Source organism: Anabrus simplex, chromosome 1, assembly GCF_040414725.1.
Source record: "Anabrus simplex isolate iqAnaSimp1 chromosome 1, ASM4041472v1, whole genome shotgun sequence".
In the NCBI taxonomy this organism is placed as follows: Eukaryota; Metazoa; Arthropoda; class Insecta; order Orthoptera; family Tettigoniidae; genus Anabrus; species Anabrus simplex.
Window position 1 is genome coordinate 618446369 of NC_090265.1, and position 24463 is coordinate 618470831.

Genomic DNA, 24463 nt, shown 5'->3' on the forward strand with positions numbered 1-24463 from the left:
ACTTATGCGACAGCTTCAAACATAGAATATGGCTGGGTGGGCCAATATTCGAGTAGAATTTGATGATCCCATTTTTTCTATAAGTGACTCAAACCATCAGTTATACGTGTACAAAGTGCAAAATTTAGGTAAATCCAGAAATAGAGCCAAATTGATCATAAGGGATAGAGATACGACAAAAAGTCATAGTACCAACGTTGTAGATCACTCCAAATTAAACAGAGATTGTTCCATCCGTTTTGTGATACGACTTACCGTTTAGTTACCAAATACCTCGAAAGGAAGGTCTGCACCGTCATTAAAATTGCCTCGATATTTCGATATTTTTGGGGGGTTGAAAATAAAATTTTTTGAACATCTCGAAAATTTTCCATCGGTTACAGGCAAAAAGCTAAAATTTTGCCAAATTTCTATTTTCTGACTTGTCTGGGAGATTGTGCTGCCATCTTGATATGGGGAAGGGGGTTAAAAACTAAGATTTTCAGGAAAATTTTAAGCCCATGAAACCTATAGGTTATCGTTTAGGATAAATATTACCGACTGTGTTCTTATGCAGATTTGAAACTCCCAACGTGTCCCTCTCAGAGAATTTTGAGAATTTTAGATTTTTCTAGGGATCCTCAAGCCATCAGGTTGTCTGGTACCAAGTTTTAAGTTTCTAGGATGCCTAGAATGGTCTCATTAATTCACGTATGTTTTCATTTTTATGCCTTAGTTTATATATGTATAGTACAGTATATATATATATATATATATATCGCGCCAAACTGACTTCTATTTATTAATATGGATTATATATTTCACCCGCTTCAGAAGTGGTTCTAGGGGCGTCTTACTCCCACAGTATGTTTTCCAGGCAGTAAGTCATACTTGAAAGTCATACTGGAACATACCCACGTCTATTACCTTGGGTATTTTTGACAATTTATTTTTTACTCTTTCTCACCCTATATGCTAAAGGGGGGTATTTTCGACAATTTATTTTTTCACCCTTTCTCAACCTCTATGCCAAAGGGGGCTAAAGCTGGACTTTAAAAATCCGGAATGTTACTATTCATCTCAGCGACCCGGAAAACTATGGATTAGGCAGTATATTCGATTATTATTATATCTCACTCCCCTTCAACCCTAAAGGGGGTTAAACTTTGAGTTTAAAAAAAGCGGGAGGGTTACTATTCATCTCAGCGACCCCGACAACTATGGATTCAACATTATTTCCGGATATTTTTATATACCACTCTCCAATTGCCACCCACCACGAAGGGGGCTGAACTTTAAAAAATTCCGGAGTGCCATTATTCATCTCAGCGACCCCAAAAAGTATGGATTCGACACTACATTCGATGATTTGTATATCTCAGCACCTCGCCCTCCGCCACTAACGTTTCCTGCGGTGTATTACCCCCACGTGGTTTGTCTCCTGATATTAAATTCCGGAATGTCACTATTCATCTCAGCGACCCCGAAAACTACGTATTCGACAGTATTTTCTATTATGTCTATATATCACTCCCGCATCCCCCCCGCCCCAACGAAGAGGGCTGAACTTGGACATTAAAAAATTCCGCAGTGTTGTTATTCATTTCAGCGAGCCCAAAAAGTATTGATTCGACACTACTTTCGATGCTATATATGTCTAACCCCCTACCCCCTCCCTAAGCGGTCCTGGGGTGTCCTACCCCCACGTGGTTTGTCTCTTGATACTAAAAATCCTAAGCGTACAATTCACCTCGGCGACCCTGAAAACTATGTATTCGACACTGTTTTCGATTAATTTTATATATCACTCCCCCGTCGCCACCCACCCCAAAGGGGGATGAACTTATAAAATATCCGGAGTCTCTCTATTCATCTCAGCGACCCCGACAGCTATGGATTCGACACTCTTTTCGATTATTTTCATATATCACTCTCCCATCGCCCCCTACCGCGAAGGGGGCTGAACTTGGACTTAAAAAATTTCCGGAGAGTGACTATTCATCTCAGCGACCACGAAAAGTATGGATTCGACAATACTTTTGATAATTTTTGTATCAGAGCCCCCTTGCCCCCTGCCCCTAAGGTTTCTTGGGGTGTATTACCCTCACGTGGTTTGTCTCCTTATACTAAAAATCCCGAGTGTCACTATTCATCCCTAAGACACCGAAAAGTATGGATTCGACACTATTTTCTTTAATTTGTATATCTGACCCCTCACCCACCGCCCCTAAGGGTTCCTGTGCTGTCTTACCCCCACGTGGTTTATCTCCTGATACTAAAAATCCAAAGTGTACAATTCACCTCGGCGACCCCGAAAACTATGTATTCGACACTATTTTCGTTTATTTTTATATATCACTCACCCTCACACCCCAAAAGGGCTGAACTTTGACTTTAAAAACACCGGAGTGTCACTATTCACCTCAGCGAACCCGAAAAGTATGGATTCGACACTAATTTCGTTAATTTGTATATATGACCCACTTGACCCCCCTCCGCCCCTAAGGTTTCCTGGGCTGTCTTATCCCCACGTGGTTTGTCTCCTGATACTAAAAATCCGCAGTGTACAATTCACCTCGGCGACCCCGAAAACTATGTATTCGACACTATTTTCGTTTAATTTTATATATCAGTCTCCCCTCGCTCCCCACCCAAATGGGAGCAGAAATTTGACTTTTAAAAAATCCGGAGTGTCACTATTCACCTCAGCGACCCCAACTCTATGGATTCGACACTATGTTCGATTATTCTTTTACTTAACACCCCTAACCCCCTCCCCTAAGGGGGCTAGAGATGGCTCACCCCCACAGTGCTCGTCTTCAGATAGCAAATAATACGTGTTCAAAATTTGATTGAAATTGCTCCAGTGGTTTAGGAGGAAATGTGTCATTTACACACATACATCCATCATTAGTCCCCCCTCGCCCCCCACCTAAATGGGAGCCGAAATTTGACTTTTAAGAAATCGGGAATCTCACTATTCACCTCAGCGACCCAAAAAACTACGGATTTGACACTATTTTCGATTTATTCACCTGACCCCCCTAAACCCCCACTCCTAAGGGGGTTAGAGATGGCTTACCCTCACAGTGCTCGTCTCCGGATAGCAAATAATACGTGTTCAAAATTTGATTGAAATTGCTCCAGTGGTTTAGAAGGAGATGTATCATTTACAAACATACATACATCCATTTTCGTTTATTTTATATATATCACTCCCCCCCTCACCCTCCAAAGAGGGCTGAACTTGGACTTTAAAAATCCCGGAGTGTCACTATTCATCTCAGCGACCCCGAAAAGTATGGATTCGACACTGTTTTCGTTAATTTGTATATCTGACCCCCTTGCCCCCCCGCCCCTAAGGTTGTCTGGGTTGTCTTATCCCCACGTGGTTCTCCTGATACTAAAAATCCGGAGTGTACAATTCCCCTCGACGACCCCGAAAACTATGTATTCGACAGTATTTTCGATTATTTTTTCCTGACCCCCCTAAGCCCCCACCCCTAAGGGGGTTAGAAGTGGCTTACCCCCACAGTGCACGTCTCCAGCAAAGAATAAGTTTCAAAATTTGATTGAGATTGCTCCAGTGGTTTAGGAGGAGATGTGTCATTTACACACATGCATCCATCATCAGTCCCCCCTCGCCCCCACCCAAACGGGAGCAGAAAATTGACTTTTAAAAAATCCGAAGTGCCACTATTCACATCAGCGACCCCAAAAATTATGGATTCGACACTATTTCTATTATGTTTTTACATGAACCCCCTAACCCCCCACTCCTAAGGGGGTTACAGATGGCTTACCCTCACAGTGCTCCTCTCCGGATAGCAAATAATAAGTGTTCAAAATTTGATTGAAATTGCTCCAGTGGTTTTGAAGGAGATGTATCATTTACAAATATACATACATACATCCATTTTCGTTTATTTTTATATATCACTCCCCCCCTCACCCTCCAAAGAGGGCTGAACTTGGACTTCAAAAATCCCGGATTATCACTATTCATTTCAGCGACCCCGAAAAGTATGGATTCGACACTGTTTTCGTTAATTTGTATATCTGACCCCCTTGCCCCCCCGCCCCTAAGGTTGCCTGGGCTGTCTTACCCCCACGTGGTTCTCCTGATACTAAAAATCCGGAGTGTACAATTCACCTCGACGACCCCGAAAACTATGTATTCGACAGTATTTTCGATTATTTTTCTCCTGACCCCCCTAAGCCCCCACCCCTAAGGGGGCTAGAAGTGGCTTACCCCCACAGTGCACGTCTCCAGCAAAGAATAAGTTTCAAAATTTGATTGAAATTGCTCCAGATGTTTAGGAGGAGATGTGTCATTTACACACATACATCCATCATCAGTCCCCCCCTCGCCCCCCGCCAAAATGGGAGCAGAAATTGACTTTTAAAAAATCCGCAGTGCCACTATTCACATCAGCGACCCCAAAAAGTATGGATTCGACACTTTTTTCTATTATGTTTTTACATGAACCCCCTAACCCCCCACTCCTAAGGGGGTTACAGATGGCTTACCCTCACAGTGCTCCTCTCCGGATAGCAAATAATAAGTGTTCAAAATTTGATTGAAATTGCTCCAGTGGTTTTGAAGGAGATGTATCATTTACAAATATACATACATACATCCATTTTCGTTTATTTTTATATATCACTCCCCCCCTCACCCTCCAAAGAGGGCTGAACTTGGACTTCAAAAATCCCGGATTATCACTATTCATCTCAGCGACCCCGAAAAGTATGGATTCGACACTGTTTTCGTTAATTTGTATATCTGACCCCCTTGCCCCCCCGCCCCTAAGGTTGCCTGGGCTGTCTTACCCCCACGTGGTTCTCCTGATACTAAAAATCCGGAGTGTACAATTCACCTCGACGACCCCGAAAACTATGTATTCGACAGTATTTTCGATTATTTTTTTCCTGACCCCCCTAAGCCCCCACCCCTAAGGGGGCTAGAAGTGGCTTACCCCCACAGTGCACGTCTCCAGCAAAGAATAAGTTTCAAAATTTGATTGAAATTGCTCCAGAGGTTTAGGAGGAGATGTGTCATTTACACACATACATCCATCATCAGTCCCCCCCCCTCGCCCCCCGCCAAAATGGGAGCAGAAATGTGACTTTAAAAAAATCCGAAGTGCCACTATTCACATCAGCGACCCCAAAAATTATGGATTCGACACTATTTTCTATTATGTTTTTACATGAAACCCCTAACCTCCCATCCCCAAGGGGGTAGTGGTGGCTTACCCCCACAGTGCTCGTTTTCAGATAGCAAATATTAAGTGTTCAAAATTTGATTGAAATTGCTTCAGTGGTTTAGGAGGAGATGTGTCATTTACACACATACATACATACATACATACATACATACATTTTTATATATAGTAAAATAATAATAAGAAGAAGATTATGCTTGCTTTATTATTACATTATTTATTTTATTTTGAACACTGCAGACATCTAAACTTAAACTGTATATCCGAAGAAATTATTCGAATCCGAGGAAGGAATATTACTTCGCTCGCGGCATGCCCAGTCATGAGAATGGCTTCAATAATATTAGTAATCAGTTTCAGAGTCGTGTTCATTGCAGAGGGCAGGTCTTACACTTAAGAAGAATAATTGGTGCCACAATTGTCCCCTCTAAGATGTCGAGGGTACTCCAGGTGACTCCAGGTCTTTCGAAGCTCTGCCGTGTAGTCGTTAGACTTGTACCTATGTAGAACATCGGGTAATTCTTGTAAAAGTTGCTTGTTGAAAGACATGAATGACATGATATATGATAGCAAGAATGAAGAGGATGAAACCCGGCGCCGGCACATAGCCCACTCCTCTCGAATAGCTCAAGACTTAACGTCCCGATCCGTCGGACGAATCATATGCCCTCCCACCATATAAGACCAAAAACAGCTTCCTACGTCCTGGACGTAAAATGGCTCCTTGAATATTGTGTTCTCTACCTATCTTATGTACGTTGCCTAGCGACAGCGACTCTATGCATTTAATCTTGGTGACAGCACGTTGGATTGTCATATCCCAATGCACGTTTTCCGGTGATTTTTCGTTCATAACTCACCAACGAAAGCGAAAATGAAAATTCCGGCTTCGAGGTGCATTCGGACCCCCTTCCATCTATCTATGTACAAAATTTCATATCTCTGCGTGCTGTAGATTTTGCTGGGCATCGCGCACAGACACACAGACAGACAGACAAACACTTCATTTTATAATTATAGAGATTATTTAGTTACATATAGTCATACAGTACATATATGTTTTCCTCAATATTTGAAGTTTTCTCATTTCGGGAAGATGTCAAATAATGGGAATATACATGAAAATGACGAAGAGAAATACATTTATTGGAAAACTGAATTGCATGGAATGCTATTGAATATTAAGGATTTTGCAGTTATCTCTACATCTTGATACATATCTTTTGTAAGGGACTTACCTCATCGCCGATATATCTCCAAGAAATGTAAAAATGCCGCACACACACACAACTTTCATCTTCTCTGCTACTCGTATCGGCCGCTGATCGTCAACTGTTTTGCATGTCAGCTGATATCCCGATGACGTCACACGCTACGTGGATGGACAGCTGTTTCTACTGACGCATGCTCCGGTAATTTCCACTACCATCGAGAATGTGCTAGTCTTTCTTCCCCGTATTCTTCTCCCTTTGCACTATGGTATATATTTGCGGCTTTAGCCATAGCCTGTTGAGATGATTTCAAGCATGTGTAGAGGGTGGAACTACGACTGTCCTTTTCTCTTCTCTTCTTCTTCTCACTTCGAAACTATGGACATGGACATGAGGTATGACTAACATTTAATTATGTTTTCAAAGCTGCAATATGAGCACCTGTATTCACCTAGCGGCTAATGGAGAGCATGCCATATCCTAGTAAAGACTTAAAATTGTTTTGAACGATTCAAGGTTGCGTGAGACTTGGGATGTCGTGGTGGTTAAAATTGCAATCAAACCATTTGCCTAATATTCCTTGGCTTCAGAAAACGTGTATTTTCATTCTAGTAACCAGAGGACTGTCATGTTTCCCAGATATCATTCTACAAACCTGGGGTTGGTTAACATGTGTAAGCAATGAACGTCTATTAGAATACTCGGAAGTGTTCAATGGACAACTTCCGCATGAAACCTTTTCTTCTAATTGGTGTTTAAATTTGCGTAAAGTGTCTTAGGTATTCCTGATTAGCTTGCTATTTTGCCTTTAGGTATGTATACATCTCCTTTATTACCCCTCCCTTTTGTCTTATTTGTCCTTTCCTCTGCGATGAATGTACCGTAGAGACGATGGTTGGGAAAGAACAATATTTGTATAAATCTCTTTCTTTTGTATGTCACTATTGCAAATATCACTAGATCTTCTTGTAAATTTGTTCTCGTGTTCTTCAAATAGATTGTTGTGTCAAAGGTATCCGTGTTCTCTCATCTTGCCTTGGCAATCCTATACCCGAATCTAACGCGAACCCCTAAGTGCAACATTTACTTACTGTGTTCCTTATTTGATCCTACGTTGACTTCAAACTTTGTCCTTGGTATTACCAGCTATTGCCTCCACTGCTTCGGAAGAGTAAAAATATTACGTGGGTGTATCTCCTATTACACATAAGTGCTCAACTATGTTAAGGGGACCTTGTCCAATTGTGGATCGGTAAACCAATTCCTTGAGTTTCACTTCTGAAACTAAAGGCCTAGTAAAAATCCTTTATGGAATGAACCTAGCACTTGACAAGTTCTGGGCCTCGATTCCTACAGTATATTGTATTCTACCAAGGACGGTAATTCTGTGGTGCCAACCTTAATGATTTATTCTAAGGGATCTTTACTACCAGCAGAAATTTCTATCTGAGTTGTGATAGGAGTCTACCTGGAACATCATATTATTACTACGGCGTTTAATCCCCCATCCCTCATTACAGTTTTTATCCCAGATGTATCCAGTTCTTTATCTGCGTCAAAATATTGAAGATCTTGGAGGAAAAACAGTAGGTAATCTACATATGCAACGAAGAACGTACGTTTCAGCTTTGAATTGAAAAATCAAATATCAGGGTGTCATTTGGCACATCCGTAAGTTCTGGGTGTTTAGATGATGAACTTACCCGTTTCTTGTTCTTCAGTAGGTTGGCATCGCGGCTGTCCTGAGCATTGCCAGGCGCCTTGGAACCCCACAATCTCAGCGCCATCCTCGCGTACACATAACTGATGATACAGAGGGGAGTGAGGTACTGTACGAACACCAATATAAAATGATACCACATCATGGCCTCATCGGAGAAATGAACGTTCATACAGAATGGTTTCTCGTCTGCTCTACCATCTGCAAGGAAACATGGTTTTAGTGTAACATACATTGTAGACAGGAAGTTTAGGGACATACTATAATTTCAATGTACTTGCACCTGTCCCTATATTATTAAGTAAAACAACAATATTGTTACAGCTAACAAATATAAAAAATGGACAATTAGTATCTTCTTGGTGCAAACTTGAGATTTCTGTACACATGGTAATAAGCTTTTGGGTTTTTGCCCTTTTGAAATACAAGGTGAAATTCTTTAGGTTTCGCAGAGAACTTTGGTCCACGTCTTCAGAAAAAAACTATCGTCAGTTTACGAGCAAGAGTTCTCTAGTAATGAAGGTTTGAATTTAAGAATGTTTTACCGTTGTTCTATATTAAGTGGTACTCTCTTCTTCTTCTGACTGGGAGATGACGACACCATCTAAGCTCCAGTTAAGGAGTGTCTTGTTCCATCGTATGTGCGTTACGAAGAAAAGCAAGGTCATCAGACGAACCAGGGAGGAACGTGGTAGAAGAATATATTAAAATTAAATTTAAAATAAGACTGTCACGTTTCCGTTGTACTTCATTTACTTTTACATTTTTATTTCTTTATTCTAGCACCTTCGCAACGCACAAACGATGGAATAAGAAATATCTAAATTAGAACAAACACGGTGTCATCAACAACGAGCTAGAATACAATACATAGAGTGGCTATCACACTGCCTTTGAAGGAAGTTGAACTGGCGTCCGCCATGTCTTAAATGTAAGCTACTTGAGAGTAGGCGGAGCGCGGAACAGAGTGGTATCGCAGATCATATTCTTTAGGTGTATAAGTCACAGATTATTTGAGTAAATGATGAAAATATCTCAATAGTGACTGCATGGAAAACGTAACTATTTTATGCGTACTACTTATAGAACTACTTTTAGAATCGCAGTAGAGACTGACAAGCCCATTAAGTCTATAACTTAGAAGAAATCAAAATAAGTAAGAATTTGTTTTTGGTTTAAACCAATATATTTTGAAAATAATTAAATCAATAACTATTTTATCGCGAGTATGAACATACAGAACAGTGTAGACCTACAGGACAAAATTAGGGATTAGGATGCGTATCTAAACAGCCAAGAAAATTAATAACACTTTATTGAATTATCATGCATTTCAATGGCGATATTTCTACGGAATCTTTTCTATTACATAGTCTGGAAATACAATTTGCAATGAGAAATATGAATTTTGTATTGATCTATTAATTAGTCACTTTTTTCCATTCAAAACAGCTCTCTCATTCGCAGGAACCGACACGTATATTCTAGCTCTGATTCATTCTCCCTTGAAATGTATTAATTTGTTGTACACCTGCTTTTCAGTTCTTGAGTAATAGCTCTGCATCTGCGATGCAGTGTAATTGTAAAATACTGCTTTAAGACAAGTTTGGTCAGGCTTGCGTAATGCGTAATGTGATTCCTCACTGGGCTTGGTAGCAGTAAATAAATTATAGTTTACGAGCTGATGTACCCGTACTTCGCTACAGGATTCTCAGAAAGACTGGCTTTGTGGTTTTTCTAACTGAAGTCTACATAGGTCATTACAAAAAAGTCAGTAGGAATGTAGCCATTAAAAGCAATGTAATCAAATAAAATACTCGATCAAACAGTACTACGCTGCCAACGTAACTGTCCAAAGTTCCAGAGCTGGAATGACCAGGTCGCAGACTGCCGTGAACACTCCTCTGCCATTATTCCGTTAAATATGAACATTGTTCATTCCAATCAGTGCCTCAGAGTAGGGATTGAATAGTTCGAATGTTATGAAGAACCAGTGTGTTACGTACCAGTAGTATCAGAAAAGTTACGAACCAAAGGAATGGCATGCTAAAGAACAAAGTTATCTAACTCCCAAACTACTTCCCGTCAATATTCAGGCAGGCTGTTACACTCTGTACGACCAGGCGAGTTGGCCGTATGGTTAGGGGTGCTCAGCTGTGAGCTTGCATCCGGGAGATAGTGGATTCGAACCCCACGGTCAGCCGCGCTGAAGAAGGTATTACATGGTTTCTCACTTTCACACCAGGCAAATGCTGGAAATGTACCTTAAATAAGGCCAAGGCCGCTTCCTTCCACTCCTAGCCCTTTCCTATCCCATCGTCGCCATAAGACCTATGTGTGTCGGTGAGACGTAAAGCAAATAAAAATATACTCGGAATCAGCAGTAATCCTATCTACCGGAGATGAGTGGCAACAGAAGACATAAAGCACATTTCAACAAACAATGGTCAATATAATGTTATTGTTGATCAATGTTATGAGCTTTCTATACTGTAGGCCTTCACATTTAGTTTTCTTTCGATTCTGTGATTTGTAAAATTATTTATAGCGTAGACTGTAGGTCCTTATTCTCCGACTTTATATACCGATGTTCATTACATTCTGTTTACCCATTTTCTCGTGACTCGGCGCTGATATGGACTTAGTAACAAAATCCAAATTAATGAATATGTGATCTTAGCTGGTACGGTAACAATGTATAAGGCATAAGTGATCGGAAATTTATTACTATAGGGACCGTGCGAATGGTGGATGGTGCGCTCTTGCGACTACGTCAGAAAACGTTTGATGGGGGGTAAGCTGCAGGCCAGCGCTCGAGTTAGTTTTAGACGGTGTTAACTGAAAGCATGGAGAGTCGAACGAGTAAAAGCAAACAAAACTTTCACTCATCTCCCAGCAAGGAACTGACATTAACATTTATTGAAGGGGACTTCTCATTCAAATTAAAATAACTAGCCTCGTTGTGTTCAGCCTGTTTTATTATGAGACATAAGGTGGCTTTTACAGCATGGTAAGCCTCTCAACATTGGCCGAAAAGAAAAAGCAATGCCTCTTCAACCCCTGAAAGCGTTTGGGATCTGATGCAATGTACTTTTATTACTGTTAGTTTTCTGCATTACGAATACAGTTTTACATATTCCGAATTAGTGGCAGATAATACTGAAAGTAAAACCTTTCCAGTAAGGGAATGACAGTAGATAGGAATTGCTCATCCCTTGAAATTTTCACAGTGATAATTCCTTTAGGAGAATATACAAACCGTTCACATAAGTTGATGTTTAAAACATACATGGATATCTGCACTTGGGTGTAGTAGACGTGACTATCTTAAATATTAATTTCACCTCGTTGTGTCACACACAAATACAACACATTGCTCCGTTTCTCTTGAGTAATAAGCTTTTCTTTACACGAGAAAGGACACTTAATTTCCAAGAGAAAAAATCCATTGGGATGGAATACTATCCCGTGTGGACTCGAACAGAGCCATGGCTGCTCTACTTTGATGCACACTCCCACCTGTTTTACAAAACAGTCATTGAGTTTGCAGTACTCATCCACCGCTAGTTGTTCAGTGTTCCTACCGTACCTCATCGCAGGTGTGATAAGGGATGTGGAAATTAGAAATGACCTGATGAGCTTGCTGGCTGGCAGATAAGCGTAATTTTCTTTGTTTGAACCATACAGTACAGCGATATTGACACCATGTGTCAAATGCAATTTTGTACATCTTTTCTGTTGTAACTAACGTTTGCGATATAAAATAGTTGTACATCATGAGGCAAGAAATCGAGATAATTCACGGGTTTGATTGATAATCTAACAGCGGACATTTTCGTAACAAAATACAGTCGACTCTCGATAATTTGACACTCGTTAATTTGAATCTCTTGATAATTTGAAGTTTTTCCTTGTCCCTTGAAAAATATTCGATAAATTGAAAAAATCAATGTTATTTGGTACCCTCGGTAATTTGAATTTGTAGGAATTGCATCTTGTTAGTCAACATTCTACAATTTGAAGTAGGGGTTCCCTATTCTCTATAATTTGAAGTCGGTGATTACAGTAAGTATTGTTATCGTGCACAGACGTGGCGTTTGTTTACTTCAATAATGAGATGTATGAGTGAGTTTGCAGTCTTGATCTTCTTTCAGACGTTAAAGCGTGTTATAGTATGTTATTGTGACTAAATAATTAATTAACAATTTCCCGAAGTAGGAATAAAATATAGTAAATACCTTAATTTCAAAGTTGCATGGTGGCTGATTAATACTCGTTTGCCTTAGACACTTGCCATATATTTCTTGCCCTAGCCTTTCCTTCACGTCAAAGACATGGTTACTGCTATTTAAATCTACACCTTCCTTTAGCGTGGATTCCCGGAAATAATCTGAGTGTTGCACTGTCTGAAATCCTACATAAATTATAGCGGTCGCTGCTTCTGTCGAAGCCATCATTGTCTGGCTTTACCTCCTTATTTTACAATCACAAGTCAAGGCTTACTGCGCTGGTTGCAACGAACTGCACTGTCAAAGGTTTCGTGAGTGCCCCATCAAACGACTGCAGCTGTTTCCGTTAGGGGCTCTAGCTACTAAAAATCTCGTGCGCGCACGGTCCCTTATCGATACGACCTCTAATAACAAATATTTGAAAAGTAAAATTTAGGCCTTCCCCTAAACTACCATGTTTCTCACCGTGAATACAATTATTTATATCCTAAATTGTAGCAACATATTCCCCGACTTTGCATACCGATTTTCATTAAACTACGACCACTAATAACATAAATATTTGAACATGAAATTTTAGGCCTTCCCCTAAACTACCATTTTACTCAGCGTGAATACAATTATTAATAGGCTAGATTGTAGCGGCTTATTCCCCGACTTCGCATACCGTTTTCTCGTGATGCGTGTACATACAGACAGATAGACAGACAGAAATTACGGAAAAGTAAAAAGTGCATTTCCTTGTTACTATGGACATGACCGATACAGAAATACCATTATTTTCAAATTCTGAGCAATGTACAAACAAAACTCTTATTTTATATTGTGCCCTTTTAAAGGCACCCAAATGCGGTGCTCTTCTTTCTTGATATGTGCGCCGGCTGCTCCTGAAAATAATGACATTTAAAAAATACCTACCGCCTCATGTAGACTCTTCTTCCTCAAGGGTGGTGCGTCCTTCGATCCCTCGGGTTGATGGGCCACACGTCAATCGGGGGGTGAGGAAATGAAAGATAGGGTAAACTAACCTACCAAATGACGGTACCCAAAGACTGAATTAAAATTGAAATAAATAAAATGGTTTATTTAACAAAATTTGCAAAGTGTGAAATTGAAAGTAAAATGGTGTAAAATAACATAATATGAAATGAAATTAAATTTTAAAACAATTGAAAGATCGGCGTTACAATAAATTAATTATCTGCCTTAATAAATTTGACTGAAGGTCGATTAAATTTTAGTGTTCTGAATTATATCGAACCACTGTCTCCATGACGATGACATGACCACATTTAAACACTGGTCAAAAATACAGTCTCATTTGAATGAATGATTTATAATACCTTGGAAAATGTCATCTCACAATAAATTCAGTAATGAATTAATTAATTTATTAATTCATCCAATTGACATTGACTTTAAGGTGTCTATCAAACATTTAACCCATGTTTAAATTCATTTGGGAAGCACCCAATTCTAAAGTAATGCTAGAATACACTCACCATGCGTAATAATAAAAGAAAAGAGGGAAAAATAACACAACCATGAACATGGTACTTTATCCGTTATATAACCTTTGCCACATATTTAAACTACTCGTGGCTGAAAACAAGAGAATTTATTGAACTGAACACCTGAGTGCTACCACCACTCATTTGGTTTGTTAAACCTTACTTACATAACTGTGATAATCTGGACGCTTAAAATTACTTAAATTAATTAGGCCAAGTGCCTCAGGTTTACATCTCAAATGAAAGCGATCCCTTTACATCGTTAACTTTACCTAGTTTGCCGCTATCTGCATTTTTATTGCGAATGCGTATTTGTGGTACCAACTCTAGATGGAGGCAGATCCCATCGTATTTATCTGACTCATTTGCGGCATTTGATACAACTGCTTGTTAAAGATCGCTTCATTTGCCTAACTGAAATGTAGTGGATTTCTAATGCTTGGTGATTACTGACTGTCTTTTTGAGCATACCACTACTATGGTTTTGGCTATGAACTAATCGATGATCTCTTACCCTAAAACCTGAAATCTTATTTACATAAATGAACATGTCAATGGAGAAACACTGCTCCCAAGAAATACTGAAATTAAAATAACCTGACTACACGTATTTTATTTTATTTACAGACATTAAATCAAACACAATTCACGTGTCAGATTTTAAAATAATACGGTGACAAAATATATCCAAAGAAATGATATCATAATAAAAATCTAGATCCCAAAAATTGCTGCCTAATAAAAATTTAAAATAAAAAAATTCGCAATGTAGAAGTATAAAATATTACCCTGATCCAAGTAGCAAAATTACGTGAATTTGATGGCAATCTTCTAACCTCAGACTAAAATGTCTGGACATGACATTATTCAATCTTTACGGACAATAATTATTGGTATTACATGTCATCATTGATTATACTTGACTGTCGAAACACGCATTGATCAGTGGCTGCTCTGTTCACAATTTATCTCGTGCTCTCAATTGCACATTTTCCGAGCATTTATTTTCCCTGGAAACTATTTGAAGCAATACAGGCTTTCTGCCTACAACCGTAACACATGTCGTCGCATATTTAACCTTCTCGGTTAAATTATTCATCTCTCAATTCTATTTATTCATCAATATTCTCGACGTAGTAACTCATAATACGGCCTCTCTCGTATCCGGCGGGCGAAATAACTGTGTCGTTCACGCATCCATTTATACGACATTATTAATGACATGGTCCAAATATCATATTTTCCACTTCTCAACACATAACATCAGGGATATTACTATTACTTTGCTCGTTATTTTGATTATCCACCGTTTCTCATATTATGAAATATCAGAGCTACCTTATCAATGGCTTCCTGTCACTAATTAATTAACTAAAATAACGAGATTGCCTCTCAAAAACACGGCTATCGAAATGTGTAACCACGTTACATAAAGAAATTAACTTTCGCGTATCAACCAGATCGTCTCGAAATACATAGTATGAAAGCTACCGGAAACGGTCATCTGCATAATGATTACAGAACATGAAATAATAAACTGAATGTGCGAATAGCAAAAATAAACATTTAAACTAACATGACGGCATCCAAAAAATCAAAGCGTCAACAAAATAGCACTCATTACCACAATTATTATTATTATCATAACATTAAAAATCTGCACTACACCGTGTAAATTTCTTAGTAAAATAGGATTCTCATATGTCAAAATGACTTATTTCAAAAGGAAAGCTACGCAAGTAACACTCGCAAACACTTATTTATTATTATTACTATTATTATTATTATTATTATTATTATTATTATTATTATTATTATTATTATTATTATTATTATTATTATTATTATTATTATCCTAATTTTATAATTACCATCCGGTCCGTGAATTATTTACAATCCTATCTAAAATTCTAAACTACATTTTGATCATTGATTTGTTCATAGCCCTACATGTTTACATATTTACATTTTGCTCATTTACCTTATTTGTGCTGAAGGCAGGTTGGATCATCCTCCGGACCCCGTCATGATGAATTTAGTACTTCATCTTCAAGCTGATGTTATCCAAGAGGTCACACACGCAAACTTGATGCATTTTTACAATAGCGTTGCACACGTCCATATTTATATTACCACTCGCATTTTTAACACTCCTACGAAGGATATTCAGTGACACTGCATTGAGCATCTGATGTGAAGTCGAAAGTCTGGACTCCGCTACCTGCCTGATGTCGCCTCTCTCTCACCCCTCTCAGTTTGTTTGTGTAAAGGATTATTGGTTATTCACCTTCTCTGACCATAACACTGGACTCAAGGTCTTAGTGCGGCAGCATTCCAATTGTGAAAACAAAGTTTTTCTCCCTGTAACTGGCTTAACTAATTCTGCTCCCAAATATCTCACTCGCAGTAATAGTTCTATGAGAGTGTGGAAAATTTTAATATAATGTTCCCAATGATCTGGAGAATTTTATAATAATCGTCCTCCAACATATGACTTTTCCACGTAATATACAAGCTACACGTGAAATAGGGAAAATGTTATGCAGCTACGTGTTACGACGAGATTCAATGTTCACCTCGGTCCTAGCACTTTAAGTTCATTCATGGCAAGTGTTGAGAATATAACTACCATTGTCATTTGTTAATTTAATTGCCTGATTATATCTGCATAATCCATAGCTGAATAAAAGTTTGTCAAAGTGTTCATTTCGGCTAAGATATTACTCACACAAATAAATACATTACTCACTCGGGTGTCAACTACTGTAGAAGACACTGAAGATTCTTACAAGACCGCGAATTCTCACAGGACTGCGATTCACCACGAGACTGAAGATTTCCTACGAGACTGAGATTTCGTACAAGACTGAGATTTTCTACGAGACTGAGGTTCAACACAATGGTGTCTTCGTTTTTGTAAACAGTCCTCCCCCCACTTCGAAAATAGTTCTGTGGAAGGGATGTGGCGTAATAACCCTGCACTTGGGACCGATTTATCATGTGTCCGTAGGTTAGAATTTTAGGAAATGTGCTCAAAACATTCCTAGTTTTGGTCCGATTTATGTGTTACAATGCGTTATGAGAAACGATCGCAGGTTAATTCATACGACGGCGCGCGTCACTGGCTCTATTTTCTGTCAGAGTATGGCGTCTTCCCGCCATGGCTGTTCATTTCCCGGGCGATACCACTCTTCCATGTAAAGTTGAAAATTTGTTATTTAACCACTGATTAACCACACATTTGCACTGATAAATCCTTAAATATTGCTTGGAAGTCAGGACACAATATTTACACCTACTTCGGGCACCAAATCGCGAAATACTAGCTGTAGATTCCCGCTATGACAAGACATTAAAATTTGCAATTTTATGATTGGCTGAGACGTTCGCGCTCTTAGTAGTTTGGGTTCTTCCATTTTCTGCTAAGGGATGACGGATATTATTCGTGTCTCACTCGCTCTTCTTGGCAGGGCAAATTCGGGCGTGCGGATTCACGTGGGAACTGGATAGAAAGTTTCCACTTCTCGTCGGCATCATAAAACATAATTGGACGTACCACTCAGGCTAGCTACTCCCTGATCGTGCCTTAAGACGTATTCTGTGGATATATTTTCAGTCTGAACGGCGCCTGGCTGTTGCTTTGTGAGACTGCAATCTTTTCCCAGCCTACTGCTGTATTCTCATATGCGAATTATTAAACATTTAATTTATGCATTAATTATGCACATTCGCTTATGGGTGCAATATATATAGATGTAAAGGCGTATTCAGACGGGCAATATTTGTCCGGCAATCGCGGAAAATACGTACTCTTAAACTTGCCTCAGTATTTCCCGGCAACATTAGCCAAGAAAGATTGTGGAAACTTGCTCGTAAATACAGAGCAAGTGAATGGATGGGCAAGGAGGCGTTTAGACGAGCAAGAAGTTCTCACTATGTTGCCTGGCGATTCGAATCAACGATATCGCAATTGCAGCAGCACCGTATGTAATTCACAAAATAATTACCAACCGACGGAAACGAAGGAAGAGACGTTCGTGGAAAAGTTCGTATTTTCATACAAGACATTGGAAAATGAATTTGTGTCGTGAATTTGTGACTTGACAATGAGTTGTTTGAAAACACTACATTATTAAGAAATCCAAACTCTAGATGTTTGTAGAGAAACCAGGAACTCCCTTGTTCATGACCTCCACTGCCAATTTTCTTCTTGGCCAACAATTCCTTTTCTCTTTCACTTCTACCACATGTCCTTAAACTTTAAAATTTTGAACGCGCAACGTCTATCGGAACAGCAGACTTATTTGCAACTTTAGGCCATTTGTCATATTCTTTTAAATTTCGGTCTTTGTACCTGTCGGATGATACGCACTACAGTTCAGTATGTAACTGGATAGTATTGATAAAGTCGATTAATTTCTCTTTACTCCAAGACATTTTGACTTGAAAACCACAAAACGGAATACCACACTCGCGTATATAGCGTCTGCACTCTCACACTAATCTGGCAATATTTCCGTGTTTCCCACCTCCGTTGGAACACTCGGCAACTCTTGGCAATTCTCAAGGCAACACTAAGATTGCTGGAAACATTGTTGGCAATATACTGTACAGCAACACTTGTTGGTATTCGAAACATATTGCTCAACATCACCCCACATTTTGCTGCTGATGATGATGCTTGTTGTTTTAAGGGGCCTAACATTCCCACATTTTGTGCCACACTCGGCCAATATATTGACCCCATACATTTTCGCAAAAATATCGCCCGTCTAAATGCGCCTTAAAACAACTGCCCTGAAAGTGTCGAAAGAACTTCAGTCTGTAACTTTAACGTAAGTTTTTTGTTACATCTTTGCCATAGCGACGTGGCACAATTTCACATCATTATGAGCTGGATATAAGACTTTCTACATTTTCAAGACAATAAGGCCTGTCTTCTGTTCAGAATGCTAAGGAAATATAACCTTCATTTAATTTTCTTTCCTGTCTTATGGATGACAATTCCTGCTATGTACTTAACAACATATTTAGAGTAAGTTAGTTGGTGAGTGACTCGTAATCTGTAGCACAGTAACCATGGTGCTTTTTTGAGAAGAAACCCCAGTAGTTAAGAGAATCATATCACTTTCCGACTGTGTACTGTACAATTTGCATTGGTCGATGAGTCAATCTGTCCCAGAAAACACTTCCTGTATGCCGATCTGAATTGCTCTGCAATGGGATTATTCCTGTTTTCTTCCCTGTTACATACGGAGGAGAAAAGCAATTCTAAATTGGTCCTGGCTTAACATTTTGTAAGTAAATAAGTAGGAGATGCGTCATCTTCAAGATATATGCATCTGCCAGTTCCTTCACACTTAAGAGCTCAGTAATAAATCCCCATACTGAAACAGTTCTGTTTGACTTGTGTACAGGTATACCATCCTGGTCTCAATTTCTTCAGATAACTGTTTCACAGATCTATCTGCCGAACAACAACGTATTTTTTCTAGAAAGAGGAGAATGCGTCCGTTTCCCCATTGGGTGGCAAGAGTTCATAAGTATCACATATTAATTCCATAAATTTTACAAACTCCACAGCGGCTTCGCAGTCTTAGAATTGTTCTATTCATAAATATAAGCAGAATTACAAAGACTTTGAAATGAATTATTTAAAGTTTCTGCATCAAGAGAAACTTTCATCTTTTGAGGTTGCCACTGTATATGACATCGCCTTGATGTATTAGCTGCACGTAAATCTTCCCTCTTCTGTAGAGAAACTAATCTACATAAATATTTCCATTTAATTTCATCCTCACAATTACATTTCCGATCCCGATTCACAAAGGCTTCTATGTAAACCGTTTATGACGAGTTCGTAAGTCAGAAGCGTTTTTTCTCTCTGAGTACAATCTGCTTTTCCGCTTTCGGTTTCCTATTGAAGTCATCTTTTCGCTCATTACACGGTCATACATCATCCGAAGCATTTTGTAGCTTCATTCATTCATTCATTCAGGTATTCTGCCTTATGCCAGGTCTTTTCATGGGATAAACCTCTCCCACTTTTGCGTGTCCATAGTCTAGTTTTTCATCTCCGAATATTCCTTTCCTTTGATGTTGTCCAGCAGTCCCTCCTCAAACAACGTCCGATCCTGTTCATTTTTTCCTTCTAATGATTTGCAACATAGTTCGTTCTTCTCCAAATCCCCACCTTTTCATTTCTTACCCACATTGTAGGGGATATATATATATATTAAATATGAATTTACATATTAATAAATGTTTATACATATTTTGTTTAGTGGTATTGTTAATGTGTATTTTACCATATTTTGTTGGGGTGACACAAAGATAAATGTAACTCTTTGTTATAGCTAAAATTCTCATCATCAAACCCAACTGTCTTAAAGTTGATAAAGCAATAATCTTTTTTAAATCAAACTCAAAGTTGGCTCCTAAACCCGCAATAAGCATAGTGGTCTTCCCATTTCACTTGTTGTATTCTCCTCTATATTCACATCTCTAGTGCCTCCAATCTTATTTTGTCCTTCTTCTGTCCTGTCCAAGTCTCTGCACCATACAGCGCAATGCTCCAGTGGCTCACTTTCTACCATCACAACTATATCGTCTGCAAATCTTATACACTCTACTCTCTGACCCACAAATAAACTTCACCACTTCGTTTAAAATGTTCATGATTTCCTCGAAATAGATGTTGAGCAGTATCGGTGATAAACAGCAGCCCTGTCTTACACATCTTCCTAATTCAATTTCTTCACTCATCTCATCTCATATTCTTACTCTTGCTCTCTGGTTTAAGTACATGTTCTTTATTGGCGTTCTATCCCTCCAACAGACTCCATGTTTCTTTACGATTGCCATCAATTTGGGATTTGGAAAGCAAAAATTATGATCTTCATTACCCCCATCCCTCACCATTTATTGGAAAATAAAGCATTAAACGTGTGATAATTAAAACATAACTCGCCTAGTTTCAAAATATAGTCAAGTAATCTGCAAATAACATCTTATTCAATTAATAGAAACATTTAACTGTTTTATATATGGGATTATCAGTTTGAGAGACCCGGGCTATTTCTTCTAACACTCGTTTCTTGAGGGCTGCTGTGGTTTCTTTCTATGTGGGGTGGCAATTTGAAGATTGTCGGTACTGCCTTGGGCAGCAAACGTCATTAACTAAATGCGTTCTGAATGTTGTGAACTTTGTTGCTTGGGATACCACTTATCTTTCTTCTGCCTAGTCAGCTCTTGTCATTTAGTGGGAACCTGTGACGATAATTTGTGTATTACAACGTCGAAACTTAAGGTATTTCAATATAACCTTCTTATGATACAAAATAACTGAACTTGCCTGATATAAGACACTCAGTTCGTTTTGCTGTTTTTATTCGAACAGAAGCACGCAGAGTAGAATGCAGGCATGTTCACGCTACACTAAAAGTCAGATTATAAATAATTACTTTCTATGAATGATGAACTTGACACACATGCCAGATTACTCAGATTCAGACAGCTCCAAACAGCTGTTGCCGTTAGCTAGTACATTTATATCATGGTGGCCGTAGTGCTACTTGTCTCCACCTGGAGCGCTAATTGAGCTGGTGTAGCCACTCTATATATTATACATTCTAGCTCGTTGGTCGTAACCTCACACACGAAAGGCTAGGGCACAGTGAGCCATCTAGTGACGAACGAGAGTACGACTTACTATAGACCATTCTTAAATTAAAACGTTCATCATCAGAGAAGTCTTGCTTATAAACAGACGAGATTTTCTTCTGAAGACGTGGAGCAAAGTTTTCCGCGAAACGTAAAAAAATTCACCTTATTTTCTTGACACGGCAAAAGCCAAAATGCTTATTATTATTATGTCTAAAATTACGAGCCGTGAAAGCATCAATCTAAATATTACAGATTTCTATGACAATGGTTAAACTTTATAGGTAAGGTAAGGGTTGCTCTGCCCGAAGGCAGGTCCGAACCTCCGCAGAGGTGTTCCTGAGCCGGAGTTTACGTACGGTAGGGTGGCCAATTCCTTTCCGCTCCTCCATTCCCTTACCCCCCACCAACAGCGCGTGGCAACCCATCCAACTCCTGACCACGCCCAATGTTGTTTAACTTCGGAGATCTCACGGGATCCGGTGTTTCAACACGGCGACGGCCGTTGGCAAACTTTATAGCATTTATAATATTTTTAAAATAAAGATAACATTCTGACATTTGAAATTATGACATGTAAACTGACTGCGTAACTAACTGTCGTGCATTTGTATTTATTGTTGAATATTGCTACTGTACAGTGATTTAAGCGTGTTGGAGTTTCTGCACTAGTCAGTATAAATTACAAGATATTTTACAAAATCATTGGGGTTATTTTCTTCATTTTAGAGAATGATTTATCCCAGGGGCGAAATTAAGTCGACTCCACGGAGTCTAAATTATTTCCGCAGGCCCCTAAGGTTCTAACAACACGGGTGGCAGAATTTAGAAGAAAATCCCCAAAATTTGCATTCTTCAATGAATGTTTGGAATTTCTTAAGCTTCGTATTATCTAATGACGTATATTATGTAGTTTAAATTCTACAACTTAGACCTGAATTTTCTGATACACAGGTGTGATAAGGTACATTAAAAAATACTTCCCGCCAGAAATCTTAATTCAGGAGTGAGCACGTACTCGAGTAAGCGTGCGGGCGACAATGTGTCGCTTTTAGAAAATTGTCTGCAGTCTCCGATGTGCGAGTTTTGTTTAAGAAATTACATATAGGGAGTTCGTTTGAGTAAGTAGCGCTATATCACATCAATCCAACGCCTTGACCATCTTTGGGAAGAACAAACGATTACCGACGAAATAGGAAGCATTGATTTCAGTAGAGCATGAGAAGTAAATGGGCTTTGTGACGTTCTCAGTGTTACTGTTACCATAAGCCGACTACACAAATCATCAATCAACAGATAGAAAGCAGGCATGCAGGTGACTCCAGTCTAAAGTAGTCCAGCAGGAACGCAGGTAGGCCTAACGAAGGGTGAAATAAACTAGACAAGTGCAAGAAACTCGGTTCGAGAATACTGACTGGATTGAAGAAATGCATTTAGAACTTGTTTCTCAAAAAATCACGCCAGCCTCCCTATGAGCAGTAAATCAGGCAAGGAAAGTGGACCTGTAGATTTGTTTGCTGGGCCTCTAAATATTCTGTGCTTTTATGCACCTCTGATTTATCCACAATATAGATTACGTAAAACATCCCTCGATACTAGAAGAACTGCTGTTGGACAGAATTCTGATCCACTGAAGTCTCTCAGTATATATTGCCATCGGGGGAGGTTAAACACGTTTTATTAATTCATTCATTTATTCATCGTTTTGGCCATCTCAGGGACACTTTAACACAATCGACCTGCCTCACTACCCCTCAGACTTACACAATTTTCTTTGAACTCCTGACAAATGCCCTTAAGTTTTTGATTTCTCCGTTTACATTCTTCCATCGAGATGGGTTTCATTCCTCATTCTCACAATTTTATTGCTAAAGATTGAACTTTTCTGTATCTCTTCCCCATCGAGAACCACTTCTTCTGTCTTAGCGTACATCGTATACACACAGGGGCTAGGCCTTTCCATTTTTCTTTCATGTGGATAATCCTTTTCTGGTTCACCCTCTTGACAGCTATTCTCCTTTGCCTATTATTGATTGTGATTTTCTCGACTGTTTCACAAAGCTCTTGATTTGGTCTCAAGTGGAAGGTGAGTCGCTCTTCCGGTGACTCCTTCGGGCCCAATTTTTTTTCAAACAACATTCCTTTTATTTTATTTTATTTTATCTTATTTTATTTTATTTTATTTTATTTTATTTTATTTTATTTTATTTTATCAGTGCCTGCATTCGTCACTCTTGACAGGATTGCCGTCATATGGAGACACATTATTATTATTATTATTATTATTATTATTATTATTATTATTATTATTATTATTATACAAATTGCTTTACGTCGCACAGACACAGATACCTCGTAGGTCTTATGGCGACGATGGGATAAGTAATGCCTAGGATGGGGAAGGAAGCGGCCGTGGCCTTAATTATTGTACAGCCCCAGTATTTGCCTGGTGTGAAAACGGGAAGACATGGAAAACTAGGGCTGCCGACGGTGAGGTTCGAAACTACTTTCTCCCGGACGCAAGCTCACAGTTGCTCGCCCCTAAGCGCACGGCCAACTCGCCCCGTATTATTATTATTATTATTATTATTATTATTATTATTATTATTATTATTATTATTATTATTATTATTATTATTATTATTATTAGCCCTCCTGGTGGCCATGATAAGTTAAGGCGTCAAGTCCTCACGGTAGGACAGCGTATTTAGCCGGTTAGGGTCCCGTTGGTTGAAAACATTTTCACCATCAGCATGTTGGAAAGCAGTGTAGGTGGGGTGGTGGTACACACATTTTTTTTCTAATCACTAGATTACGTGAGGAAAGCCTGGATTCAATATAGTACCTCTCCGCAGTGTTCATATAGAGTGAGGGCATATGACGCTGTTGATGGTGATTCATTCATGAGATGCCGAAATTAAGC

The 24463-nt window shown here is 39.0% G+C and overlaps 1 protein-coding gene across 1 annotated transcript in view; it reads right to left on the reverse strand.

Moving 5' to 3' along the window:
• LOC136871094 (RYamide receptor) overlaps positions 1-24463 on the reverse strand; it is a 312167-nt gene that overhangs the window by 127975 nt on the left and 159729 nt on the right. Inside the window, exon 6 of the mRNA XM_068227140.1 lies at positions 8122-8339. Within this exon, the coding sequence (XP_068083241.1) occupies positions 8122-8339 (218 nt within the window). The remainder of the gene's footprint in view (positions 1-8121; positions 8340-24463) is intronic.